The sequence below is a fragment of the Dipodomys ordii genome, unplaced genomic scaffold (genome assembly GCF_000151885.1).
Source record: "Dipodomys ordii isolate 6190 unplaced genomic scaffold, Dord_2.0 Scaffold3, whole genome shotgun sequence".
Classification (NCBI taxonomy): Eukaryota; Metazoa; Chordata; class Mammalia; order Rodentia; family Heteromyidae; genus Dipodomys; species Dipodomys ordii.
The window spans coordinates 3,809,664-3,823,639 of NW_012267219.1; the positions used below are offsets into that span (position 1 = coordinate 3,809,664).

Here is a 13,976-nt window from a genome sequence, read left to right on the forward strand (position 1 = left end):
TGTTCCAACAACAGGAGTCAGGAATGGGAAATGGGATAAGCACAGGTATTGTAACTAAGGAGCATGGGCTGACAGTGCTTGTATTTTTTTGCACCAAACAGTAACAGTAAATCTTTTTCCTGTCTGTAGATTTAAAAATGAATGTATCTTATATCTGTAGCTTCTTATATAGATTGCATTCACATACAACAACATACTTCAAGAATCTGTATGACACTTGGGAGAAAGGACAAATGGTCCTTTTTACTTGTTTTTCTGTGTGTGTGTGTGTGTGTATATTTATGTGTATGTGTGCTAGTATTGCTGTCAAAGCTGGCTTTGAACCATAATCCTCAGATCTCAGCTTCCTGAGTAGCTAGGATTACAGGTGTGAGCTACCAGCCTGGCTTTTTTTTTTTTTGCTTGTATTTTAATGAGCTAAATATATTTTGATCAATTTGAGGCAGAGCAATATGAATTAATTCAGTCTAAAAATGTATTGAAAATGATCATAATTCTTTTTTGGATGAATGGGGTTTGGCACCAAAATGATATGTTTTATTAAATGTAATGTGCAAAAAAGTAAAAATGAAGGGATGTCTATTCAAAAAAGGTACAAGGCGGTAGGTACTATTTCAAAGGCTTTAGTATTCATGTTTCAATAAAAAGAAATCTGGCATTATAAAAATACATAAAATAGTCATGGATTTATACCATTAATTTACATAAGATACTTTTTTCTTGCATAAAACAAAGTTATAAAATATTTTTAAAGGTATTTCTTATAAGAAAATTACTCCCAGTATAAAATTTCTTATAACTTTTTGTAATTTGGGTTCATCTGTATAAATAAAGCAATTTATCCTTTTTAAAATTCATAACTCCATTTAAAAACATAAGATTCTGTCTCTTTTAAATAAAGGTCCGTGTGAGGTAGTATGTTGAAACTGTCCTTTGGTTCCATTCAGTCTATGTGTCCGAGTCATAAGACTGAAAATTTGGAGTCCTGTAGTTTTCCAGGCTCTGTTTATAGGCACATGTGTGGTTTTCTTCTTGAAAATCTGTATTTTCTTTCTCACCAACCTCTGACCCGAAGTCCAGGTTGGGGGAGGAGGGAGTTTTCAAGTGCAAAGCTCTGGGCTGACAATCTGAGGGCTGAGGAAAGCTGGGAGGGGCGTGGAGATGTGGTCTCTGCAGAGACTTCCCAAACGTACCTGAAAGAACAAGAGCTCTTGAGCACCTGGATCCTTTTACCAACATGTTAGTGCAACAAAACCCTGCAAACAAGGAGGTACCTTACCACACAGGCATGCACTGGATTTTCCTACAAGTGCATGTGACAGTCCTCCCATATAGGAGAGGACTGTCTATTTATGCTATTAGATACTTATACGATGCAGTGGAGGTCAACCACTCCCTTTTATTTTATTATTATTATTTATCCCCAAATAAATGCATCCACTCTTTATCACTTGCTATGACCTACCGTAATATTAATCATTACACTATGCATTCTTGAAGTTGGCCAATTCCTTGCTTTAGGCCTTGACAGCCTATGATTCTCTATAAAGGGCATTTGGATAATAATCTTATATGAGGGTTTAATTGTGCCCAGACATAGCAAGTTTCAAGGGCCAGGAATGATGTCTATAATATAATCCCAGCTACTTGGGAAGCAGAGTTGCAGAGGATTATGATTCAAGTCCAGTCCAGGCCTTGTAGTTAGGGAGATTCCCCATCGCAACAAATGCACTTCTATAACATCCAAGCTAGAATGTACAGATTATGGTCCAAGGCCAGCCCTAGGCAAAACCCACAAGACTCTATATGAAAAATAAATCAGAAAAGGAATAGATAGCTAGTGGCTCAAGAGAAAGTGTGAGACCCTGAGTAAGAAGTTCAGTACCACCCCAAAACAAAAACAACAACTTTATTTCAAAATAATCCTCTTCTTCCTCCTCTTTTGCTTCCTTGTCTTTTTCTTTATTTTTTTTAATTTAATTTTTTTGTGGTACTGAGACCAGCCATCTACCACTTGAAGTTCTGTTTGACATACTTCCATGTTTGAGGCAGGGTCTTCCCAAAAACCTCTACCCTAGGCTGGCTTTGAACTTGCCATCTTCCTGCTTCTACCTCCTGAGTAAAACAAGGATCACAAGCATGAGCTAACCACATTGGGCTCGTAATATAGGTTCAAGTTGTTTCAAAAAGAAATATAACTAATAACATAGTAAAACATAAAACTTCTTAAACGCTGGATATAAAATAGTTTAAAATTTGACAGAAGCAGAATTAAAGAAAAAATAAAGGGAAAGAAACACCAAGGCAAATTGTGGCTCCTCTTCCCATATGGCTCCATTCATTCTCATTGTTCCCACAGACTAGACAAAAAAAAAAACAAAAACGCACAATGGAATCTCGGTGCTGTCAGCCAGTGCCTCACACCAGCACTAGGCTGGACACTTCTGAAGGCCTCTCTGGCAGCAGCTTGCCCAGCTTGTCTGCCTGAGCAGCTGTTGCTAGGTAAGATGGTCTTTTCCACCCTCCCACCACGGGTTCAGTTAGAAGCCACCAGACACACCAAACCACAGTCATGCAACACATGCAACTCCACCCCAAAGGCTGCTTGGGGCCTCAAACCACTTTTTCCACATGGCTGACAAGCTCAGCTCCGAAGTCATTCCCCCAACTCCTGCCTCCTGGATACCACACACAGTGTTACCCAGAAAGCGCCCAAGGCTTGGCTACAGATTAAATCCATCATCACGTAAAAATCCCCTGTCTTTGAGTTCAGAAACAGCCATACGAAGAGGTTATTGTGAAGATGCTGTTAAGGGAAAATTCACTTTCAGAGGTTTGATAATTCTAATACTCAGAACTGGGAGATGGGGCCAGAATTAAGAAATGTAATCACACTCATAATCCTAGTGACTCGGGAGGCTGAGATCTGAGGAAAGTAGTTCAAAGCCAACCTAGCCAATCTGCAATTAGCCAGCAAAAAGCTGGAAGTAGAGCTGTGGCTCAAGTGGTAGAGTACCAGCCTTGAGTAAAAAAAATGAAAAGGGAAGAAAAGAAAAAAAGCTAAGGAACAGTGAACAAGCCCTAATTACTGGCAAGCCTCAGTACTGATACAAAATAGAAACCTAATGCTTTCACAGACTTACCCATGAAAGAATTACTGGAAGGAACAGATGCTGGTTCTAGACTTGTACTGAAATCTAGAGAAGACTTGTTGAGACATAGACTTCTCAGCATGGGCCCTTCATTTTGGGTGTACGTGGGGTTGATTAGCTTCCTCCCGTGGGAAGGCCATGCTCCGTTACTACAGCTCTGTTCACAAGACTCTTCCATAGGTGGTGGACATGGATAGCAGTCCTTCCTCTTCAGAAGACTCGGCTCACAGTGCTCCATCAAAGCTGTCCTTGTGTCAGGGCTGCAACCTTTGCAATTTGAAATCCACACCAGAAGAGGACACAGTTAGCACTTGCAGTGGTCTCCCGGGGACTCAGATGAGTTCCTGGCAAGGAAAACCATGTTACCTGGATGATAGGCTTCGAAGGGATCCGGGCCATACACGTTCGCCTTCAAATACACAGGGCTCGAGGAGCTCAGAAAGGGGCACAGGAATGGGTCCGTGGCAGTGTCCACGTCAGCCTCACTGCTGGAATCCACGTGGCAGGTCCCTTTAAAACATACAGCGGAGTCACACACACGTTTTCTGCCTTGGAAAGTGGTCTTAGCTACAACATGATACCAAAATTGTACAGAGGGATGGATTTCTTTCAAACTTATGGAGTCCTTTGGCTTCATAAGTGGGCGAATCTGGGCCTGATGAGCCACTGGGCGAGGTGACCAGTCTTGCTGCCAGGTCCATCCTGTCTCTAAGGGAAATAGCTCTGTGTGTGGTCCCCAACAGCCAAAGCAGACACAGTCTGAATTCCATCTGTCAGCACTGGCCTCTTTCTACAAGATGTCACAGGTGACTACACCAGGAATTGGCAAAAGACCAATGACCTATCAGTGTCCAGTTAAAAGACAGGCATACTCAAAAACAACTTCTCCAAGGGCTGGTGGCTCATGCCCATAATCCTAGCTACTCAATAAGCTGAGAGCTGAGGAACATGGTTCAAAACTAGCCTGGGCAGCAAAGTCTGAGAGACTCTTATCTCCAATTAACCATCAAAAACCCACAAATGGAGCTGTGGCTCAAGTGGTAGAGCAATATCCTTGAGAGAAAAAGCTTAAGAAGGGATAGTGCCAGGCTCTGAGTTCAAACCTCAGTACACACACACACACACACACACACACACACACACACACACACACACACACAGCATACAAGATAAACAAAAAACCCTCAAAACAACATCTTATAAATAGTTCAATTAAATGCAAAAGGTACTAGGCCAGTTAGACGTGGATGCTGCTGTCCAGGAATTGGCAATATTGTCAATTAAGACCCATTACTCTGAATGGGGGCAGGTCTCTGCTGTTTGCCACCAATTTCATCTAAGCAGAATGTGCACTTTTATGCTCAGATTTCATCTCTCTGGGCACAGCCCCTTCTCCCTGCTTTGTTGAGCGAGAAGTCATTTGTTTTACTGCTGGTTACCCTGTGAAACTGAAAACAAGTATACCTGCCCCACCTAGGAAGCCTGGCACACAGCAAACACTCAATAAATGCTTGGGGTAAAAGATGATTCACTGTGTGAAAAATAACACCACTAACTTCCATTTGTGGACTTCTCAATAGGTGCCACACACTATGTCCTTCCTTTCTTCCTTCCTTCCTTCCTTTCTTCCTTCCTTCCTTCCTTCCTTCCTTCCTTCCTTCCTTCCTTCCTGCCTGCCTGCCTGCCTGCCTGCCTGCCTGCCTCTCTCCCGCCGCCCCCACCTCTCTCATGCTCCTAAACTAGTGCTCTATATCAATCGAGCCACATCTCCACATCTGGCTTTTAATTGGGTTTGCCTATCTAAGCTGACTCTGTACAACCATCCTCAGATCTCAGCCTCCTCAGTGGCTCGGATTATAGGTGTGAGTCACTGGCACCCAGCTTCAATATATTCTTATAGACATTTAGCTAGGAAAGACTGTCACTGTCCACTGTGTCAGGCAGCCTCGCTCACTACCCTCAAATCCACGGACCATCTAAAGTAGGGGTGGGGAGTCTTTTCAATCTTACCCCAGTCTGGCTGTATAAGGCCTACATCATTTGGTTTGTGATGATTCAAACATGTTTACTTTTCCTATGCTTCACATTGGTTGCTGAAGGCCATCTGCCTGTATTGATAATTTTGAATGGCCTTTAGATGATGTTAAAATATCCAAATGACCCCTGACAGAAAAAAGAAAAAAAAATTCTCACCCTTGTAGGGTCAGAATTAAGAGTTCTCTAAGGTGACTTTAAACCATTTCACATGGGTAAACATTCACTAAGAAGGAGTCAGGAAAGATATTCTGGGGTGGTTTAAAGGAAGCAGTACAGGGCCTGGAGAGATTCAACTCCACTTATTTGTCTTCTATTGTCAAAAATGAAGACTTCTCTTTTTTTTCCCCCCCTAGCAGTTGAGAAAAGGACATAAAAACTATTGAATCTCAACTTTACTAGTGACTTGGGCCAGCTCTTGCTAGTGTGTCAATGTCTTGCAATAGTATTACATCTGTCCATTCCCCTGTATCATTTCAAAACAATTCCTAGCCATGGTCATGCAATTTCGTGTCCTATTGCTGGACAGTACTGGGGTTCTTGATTCAAATCCTCACACTTGCTAGGCAGGTGCTCTAGTCCTTAAGCCATGCTCTAAGCTCCCCCATTTTTTAATGTAATCATTTTCAAATGGAGTTTTACTTTTCCCCTGCAGCTAGCCTTGGATTATGATCCTCTACCTATGGCCTCCCAGGTGCTGAGATGGCAGGCCTGGGCCACCACACCCCAGAGACTGGTTGAAATAGGGTCTTTTCCTATCTTTTGGCCTGGGCTGGCCTTACGTTGCAATGTTCCTATTTGCCTTCTAAGCAGCTGGGACTATAGGAGTAAGTCACCATCTCCATACCTAGCACTCATGTCCATTTTTAAACACTTACCAGGACTGTCGTGTTGTGGCAGGAAAAACCCACCTCCTGAAGAGGTGACAAACTGGTGGTGACTCCCACTTTCAGAGGACACGTACCCATCCTGCCGATCAGCTAAAGTTCCCTGAGAAGACAGGTAACTCGGGATATCTGCAGGCAGGTTGGTCTCATCTGTAACCAAATAACAGCAAGAAAGATCACCATGGTCCCTCCCAGACTCTCAGGAGCAACAGTCTACGCTTTTTCTATTATGTGCACATAAAATAAGTGAAGAGCTACTCTGACAAAGCCATCCTAAGTGCAGTATCTAGAGAGGTAGATGAAGGCTTCAAACCCTGAGAAGTGTGAGCTGAGTTTCTGATTTATCCCTCGCTACTTCTTAAAAAACGTAATAACAAGTATCTTTAAAAAAATACTAAAAGCTGGGTGCCGGTAGCTCACGCCTGTAATCCTTGCTACTCAGGAGGCTGAGATCTGAAGAATCATGGCTCAAAGCCAGCCTGGGCAGGAAAGTCCATGAAACTCTTATCTCCAATAAACCACCAGAAAACCAGAAGTGGTGCTGTGGCGCAAGTGGTAGAGCACTCAGCTTGAGCTGAAGAGCTGAGGGACAGCGCCCAGGCCCAGAGTTCAGGCCCCACGACCAAAACCTAATAATAATAAGGACTCTACTCAGGTACCAGAGGCTGATGTCTTGTCATCCTAGGAGATGGCATCCTCAGGAGGCTGAGATCTAAGAATTTCAGTTCAAAGCCAGCCCAGGCAGGAAAGTCTATGTGACTCTCTCCAAATTAAGCAACAAAAAGCCATATGTAGAGCTGTGCTCAAGTAGTAGAATGCCAGCTTTGAGTGGAAAAAGCTAAGTGTGCACGCAAGGGTCTGAGTTCAAGCCCAATTATGGCACAAAAAAATAAAAAAATAAAACTCAAGAATTTTCATCAGATAGTAATTTAGTCCTTAAATCAAACTTGGGTTCGTTGGTATCAGAGTGTGCACATTCTAGTTAACTAGAATAACGAGGACCCTATACGTACTCAACGCACACAAATCCCACAGCAAGCAAAGCTCATGACACAGCTCCTGGTTCTCCATCTTGTGAAGGAGTAACATGTTTCACTGATTGGGTAGTTTATTTCCCAGCCAATCTGATGAGGTCTGAGCATGAAGTGTCAGTCTTTACACACCAGCTTTGCTACTTTCGGTTAACCTTCTTTCAGCGTGAGCCAAATGAACCACTTAGGAGATGGGCTCAGACTGCTGATACATATTGTAGAAGAAAATGACAGCAACACCCATAAATCCACACCACTTGGGCATTCCAGGCCATGCTGCTGGGTACACACCTGTGTTGGTGATGCTGCAGTCTTCACTTCTCCGCCTTGTGTGGTATATGATGACCACCCACACGAGCGACGTGCCCACCACACAGCACACCACAGCGATGATCACCACGCCCACTGTGGCCCAGCCATCATCGTCTAAGGAGGGGGCGGCCAGCTGCGGGGAGTCGCAGGTGGGGCTGGGGATCACGCTGAGGCGCACATTGCCCCTCTCCGTGCCCAGGGTGTTGGACATGGAGCAGGTGTATTTCCCAGCATCGCTGACATCCGAGTCCACAATAATCAACAGCTGATTGCCGGCCGCAAAGAAATGCCTCTCGGTCACCACCAAGGGGTTGTCATCTTTGGTCCAGTTCAGCCTCGGGGGAGGGCTGCCCCCAGCGATGCACTGCAGCACAGCCGTTTCTCCCTTGGTTACAGTTCGGTCTAACAGAGGTCTCAGAAATGATGGTGTTTCTGGAATGACAAGGGACCCTTTTACTTTCCTAAGGGAGAGCTGGTTTCCATAGCTAGCACTTGAATTCATTCAGATTAAGGAGTAAGATTTCATGTTCCCTCAGTGTACCAGGCATGGTCAAGAAAAACTCACAACAAAAAAATGTAACAGTCCTTGAGATCTTATTTTTCTGCATTCATGGACTCATGAGAAGAGCTTAGGATCAAACAAGAAAACATACTTTATAGGTGGGTGTGCTGGTACCATGGCTTGAATTTTAGGTCTTGTGCTCTCTCTTCTTTGCATCTGGCTGGCACTCTTATCACTGGACCCATGTCTCCAGTCTGACATTTTGCTGACTAACTGGAAATGGAATGTCACAGACTTTTCTGTCTGGGGTGGGCTTCAAACAATGAGCCTCTAGATCGCAGCCTCCCAAGTAGCTAGGATTACCTTAGGCATAAGCCACTGGGACTAGATAAAATGTAGTGGGTTTTTTTTGTTTTTTCAATTTTTATTTCAACCTCTTTCGCCTTTACCAATGGTAGGAAATTGGTGGTGGCAGGGGTGGGCAATAAAACATCTTAAAAATATGTAAAAATACTTTTAAGCACAAGTATGTGTGGGTGGATGGTAAAAAAAATCAGAATGTGTACATTGAATTTTTCAAATTAATGTCTAGTGCCTGACATTGAAATTCTGAAAATAGTTTCCTTGTATTAGTAGGTAAATACGTTTCACTCTTTCAAAGACACATATAGGAGAAAAAAGCATTCCAGTTTTAATAAGCACGTGTTTAGGTCATCAAAAGAGAACTCTGATTTCCAGATTGGTACGGGAGAAAACAGAAACGTGTTCCCCCTCTATCTGCCTGACTGCTTCACCCATTTTTTTTTCTTTTGGTTTTGTATTTACGTACCTAGCCCAAACTGGCCTCAAAACACCCAATCTTCCTGCTTCAGCTATCTGTGTGGTGGAATTATATAGATATGTATTACTATGCCCAGTCCTCATACATTTCTTGTCTTCAACGTGCTTTATAGAAGAGTGTGTGTACAGTGGAGGAGGGAAAGCACCAAAGCTTTTGCTTGGCTCCCTTCATTTCACAGCTTACAAAAGGCAGGCCCTCTCCAGATAGGGCAGGATCCCTGGCATCTGCTCTCTTCCAAGTCCAAACCTTCTGGCACCATGGGCCGGCAGGTGAGCCGGGCTGCTCGGGCCCGGCCCGCACGGTGCGTTCATAAGCGCTGCGCCCTTACCCAGCACCGTCAAGGTGGCGTTGGCGGAGATGCTGCCCGCGCTGTTCTGCGCCGTGCAGCTGTACACGCCGATGTCCTCCGTCTTCACGTCCACGATGAAGAACACGTCGTCCTCGGGCATCACGTGCATGCGCCGCTCCCGGGCCGCGGGGAAGTCCGTGCCACCGTCCTTCTGCCAGGCGATCTGCGGGGCCGGGTGTCCCAGCGCCGCGCACTCCAGACGCGCCATGGCCCCCGCTCGGATGGTCAGGTCCATGGGGGTCTTGGTGAAAAAGGGAAGCACTGCAATCCCAGAGAGCAAGGCGGGCAGGAGAGTCAGGGTGTATCCAAGCTTTGCTCGACTCCTCCCAAATCCTATGACCACACACGCACACACCTACACACATATACACATGTACCACCCACACTACACAGCACCCATACACCCCTCCATACACACACATCACACACACACCCCTCCACACACATACTACCCACATACACCCTCACTCCACACATACCACAGGCACACACACACAGAGACACGTACATACACATACCCACAGCCCCCCAACACGTACCACATACCTATATTCCCACCCATACCACAGACACTTTAAGAAAAGATCTACAAGTTCCCTGACAAAGGTAAGACAGGGTTATTTCTAACACAGGTACCTGCCACAGAAGGCTGGTGGAGAGCGGTAAAAGTAATGAGCCAGGTTCAGCCCGTACAGGGGAACGACTCAGGATAAAGCACCAACTGCCCCATACTCTAGCCAGCAGTTGGTCTCCCTGCTACTTTCTAGCCAGGTTTTCAGTTTCCTCCAGAATTAACTGTGAGATCTTGGGCAAATCCATCTCTTGGTACCCTGCCCATTCACTTCATCTCTTTTTCAGTTCCCCTGGGAAGGAGGCCCTGCCATTTTTCTAAATTTATATAGGTATTCGGGCCTAAACACTAACCTTCCATGTGCCAGACCTCAGGCATCGCTGCGGTTAGCTCTCAAATCCATCCACACAGTGGCACAAATGGTTAGAGAGGACAAAGTGGTGAGAAGCCGGTTGTCAAGATGAATGCGTATCTCAGAAAGCAGATGATGATACAATGCTGGGGCTTATTAACTACAGCTAACAGTGACTATGTCTTCTCAGTACTACCTAAACGCCAAAGCATTCTGCGAGGCCCTTCATACCCAGGGTTTTATCTCATGGCTAGAATGGCTCCAAGAGGTAAGGACTATTATTCCTAACTGGACAATGTAGAGTCAGAGGCCAGAGAGGTTAACTCACCTGCCCAGAGCGACATTGTTTTAAGATGCAGTAGCAGGATTTACACCCAGATCTCTGACTTAAAGGCATAGTGCTGCTTTAGCAATATATTTTGTGGCCTCCCACATCAATACGATTGGTCGTGAACTCCCACGGAGCATAAGATACCTGCCTGCCTCATCCCAGGACACTGCAGTGAGCTCAACTGAAAAATTGCTGGCTTCAATCTAAATAACCACGAATCCTGATGTTTGTGGAGTGAAGGGTGGTGAAAGAAAGAGCTAAGTGGAAGTATGAGAAGAAAGGAATCAGGGTGAGGAATGAGAGCGAGAAGGTGAGTGATAGACAGACCTGGAGAGACAGAAAGAGCGAGAGACAGAGATATGGAGAAAGAGACAGACATAGAGATAAAAGAGAAATAGGGAGACAGAGAGGGAAAGAGATTAAAAAAATGGAGAGGGAGAGAAAAGAAGAGAAAGAGAGAAAGGAAAAGAAAAAAGAGAGTGAACTAAAAGAGAAAGGGAGCAAAACAGAGACAAGAGAGAAAGGAAATAAAGAGAGGAAGGAGAGGGATAGAGACAGAGACAAAGAGAATGTGCGTGAGAGAGAGCACAAGACACATACAGTGTTTTCTGCATCTAAAAGCTATCGTTAAGTACAAAAAGCAAATTGATGACATACTGTTTACTGTAAGCTTGGCTTTGACAGAGTAGGAAGAGCCAAAGTGATTGGAGATGACACACTGATATTTGCCTTCGCTGGCAAATTCCACGTTGCGCAGTCGAAGAATGGTGGTATACTCCATCAGCTCTCCACCTTGGGCCCGGAGGTGTGCATAATTCTCCATTTCAGCATCGTGTAATAACTCATTGTCTTTTTTCCAAGCGAAAGTCATTGGGGAATCACTGCTGCTGGCAGCCGAGCAAACAAAACTCAAATTGGAACCTTTTATTGCCGACTGTGTTTCTGGCTGAACCGTAATCTGGGGTTTGGGAAAATCATCTGTTCAAAATGGAGAGGAGGAAAGCAAACAATGTGAAGGCTCAAGAGTCCAAGGGCTGTACAAATCTGAACACCAACAAATGCAAAATGAATGGCAGTTGAGATCTGACCCTTCATGTCTTTCAGACACATACAAGCAGTCCCAATGTTGAAGTGGTACCCAGAGAACGTTGGACATCAGACGCAGACAACAGGCCCATTTATCCATCAGTATTACCGAGAGAAGGTTGTTACCTTGAATCTAGATGTAATCCATTATTTATTCCAAAGGCCTTATGCTTCACGTAAATGGAAGAGAGCGGATAAGAAGTCACAGGGGAAATCAGACAATATTTTAAAAGTGAGCAATGCCCAGTTATCCAACTATGTTTGACAGCAATTAAGTGATTACTCAGAAGTGCCAAGACAGGACTTCCAAGGGAAATGGTACATATTTGAGGTGACAGGCTGGTTAGTTTGATGTAATCATTCCATATATTTATATGCAGAAATGTCACACTGTACCCATCCATATATACAATTACTCGGTTTCAATTAAAAATGAGAATGTTAGTCAGGATTTGGTGGATCAAGCTTGTAATCCTAACTACTCAGTAGGCTCAGATTTGGAGGACAATGGTTTGAAGTCACCCTGGGTAGAAAAGTCTGGGAGACTCTTATCCCCTAAATAATCAGCAGCCAGGCTGGAGGCACAGATCAAGTGGCAGAGCACCAGCCAAGCAAGCAAGCTGAGCAAGCCAAGGCCCCATGTTCAAACCCGGGTACCAGCAAAAAAAAAAAAAAAAGAAAAAAGGAAGGAAAAAAACCAGGAGGTGTAGCTCAAGGTCAGAGAGCCAGCTTTGAACATTTAAATAAGCTAAGCAAGAGGATGAGACACTTGAGTTCAAGCCCCAGTACCTACACAAGAAAGAACCAAAACAGTTAAGAAACTTCAAAGGCTCATGGGATATCTTAGAATTCTTTTCTGAAGAAATGCAATTTTGTCCACGAAGAAAGCAAACACATCAATCAACAATCATCAATATCACCAAAGATAACAATTACTCCATCTACCCCAAACAGAAGCAATTAAAAAAAAATAGTACTTTGGGCAGGGCCAGAGGAAAAAAGAAAAGGGAAAAGAAAGCTGTCGTTGGAACAAAAAAGCATCTGGACTCTGCGTGTGTGGTGCTGGCCCTGACCTGCAGTCAGGCAGCCAGGCAATCACGCTGTATGCCACCCTGCCCAAGCTACAGTATAATTAGAGTTGAGCAACTCTTTCATTCTAAACACTTATTTTTAGTTCTCTCTTACTTTTTGGAAAAGTTACCTTTTTTGAACTTCAGCTTTCCCCAAAGGAGGCATCTCAGATCTACCAACATGTAGTATTTGGGTAGTTTAAAAAGATGACCTTTTGCCAGGTGGCAGCGGTTCATGCCTATAATCTCAGCTACTCAGCGTGCTGAGATCTAAGGATCATTGTTTGCAGCCAGCCCAGATTTTTTTTTATCTCCAATTAACCAGCAAAAAGTGGAGCTGTGGCTCAAATGGTAAAGGGCCTGTCTTGAACAAAAGGGTAAGGGACAAGACCTGGTATACACACACACACACACACACACACACACACACACACACACAACCTTTCATGAGTGTGAATAAGCATGGGGATGTTCACATTCCAGGATAGGCCTGTGTGCTGTAAACAAGATAGCTTCTCCTGGAAGATCCTTTGAAATGTTTGCCTATGCTCAGATTCACCATGGAAGCATATGTATATCTGCAATTGTATCAGACTACTAAGGAGTTTCTATCTTGGGATTTGGGGGCTGAGAAACAAGGATCATGGGAAAGCAAATGCTCACTCAGGCCCTTACAGATGAATGCCAAAAGCTTATCTGTTCCAAAAGCTACACCAGAGATTTTATTTCCAGAAACTGTTGGCACTCTTTAATGCTGCAACCTAAAAAAAAATAGTATGTTGTAGACAAGGCAATGTTCAGTAAATTTTTAAATGCCAGTATAAAAAAATGACTCTGCCCTCTTCACTTGGTACTTAAAAGTAAATTTTGATCTCAGGTTTTAGACGCACATCTATTTTTGTAAATTTTTTCTCTGGTAGCCAGTGGCAACAGCAATGTGGTAGCAGACAGCTACATCAGAAACAAGAACCTTATATTATTATTTCTTTAAATCAAGATATGATACTATCTAGTTGTATGAATTGTAGGTAAGCAGTTGCTAATGCTAAGTTTCTTGGGTGCTAAATCAATAGATCTTAAAATTAATTGTAATAAGACAGGCTCTGGTGACTCATGCCTATAATCCTAGCCACTCAGGAGGCTGAGATCTGAGGATTGAGGTTCAAAGTCAGCCCAGGCAAAAAAGTCCATGAGATTCTAATCTCTAATTAACCACCAAAAATATCAGAAGTGAGGTGTAGTTAAAGTGGAAGAACACCAGCCTTGAGTGAAATAGCTAAGCAAGAGCATGAGACCCTGAGTTCAAGCCCCAGTACTGGTAGACACACATACACATACACACACACAAATTATTTGCAAGGGCTAGGAAGGTGGCTCAGTGGTAGAGTGCTTGCCTTGCATGCATGAGGCCCTGGGTTCAATTCCTCAGCACCACATAAGCAGAAAAAGCTGGAAGTG

The 13,976-nt window shown here is 43.9% G+C and overlaps 1 protein-coding gene across 1 annotated transcript in view; it reads right to left on the bottom strand.

Moving 5' to 3' along the window:
• Positions 1 to 523: 523 nt before the first annotated feature.
• Lrig3 (leucine-rich repeats and immunoglobulin-like domains 3) overlaps positions 524 to 13,976 on the bottom strand; it is a 55,038-nt gene continuing 41,585 nt past the window's right edge. The window contains exons 13-19 of the mRNA XM_013019687.1: positions 11,020 to 11,340; positions 9,088 to 9,369; positions 7,396 to 7,848; positions 6,065 to 6,223; positions 3,519 to 3,662; positions 3,144 to 3,419; positions 524 to 1,193 (exon numbers count right to left, since the gene is read on the bottom strand). Coding sequence (XP_012875141.1) covers positions 949 to 1,193; positions 3,144 to 3,419; positions 3,519 to 3,662; positions 6,065 to 6,223; positions 7,396 to 7,848; positions 9,088 to 9,369; positions 11,020 to 11,340 — 1,880 coding nt within the window. The 3' untranslated portion in view covers positions 524 to 948. The remainder of the gene's footprint in view (positions 1,194 to 3,143; positions 3,420 to 3,518; positions 3,663 to 6,064; positions 6,224 to 7,395; positions 7,849 to 9,087; positions 9,370 to 11,019; positions 11,341 to 13,976) is intronic.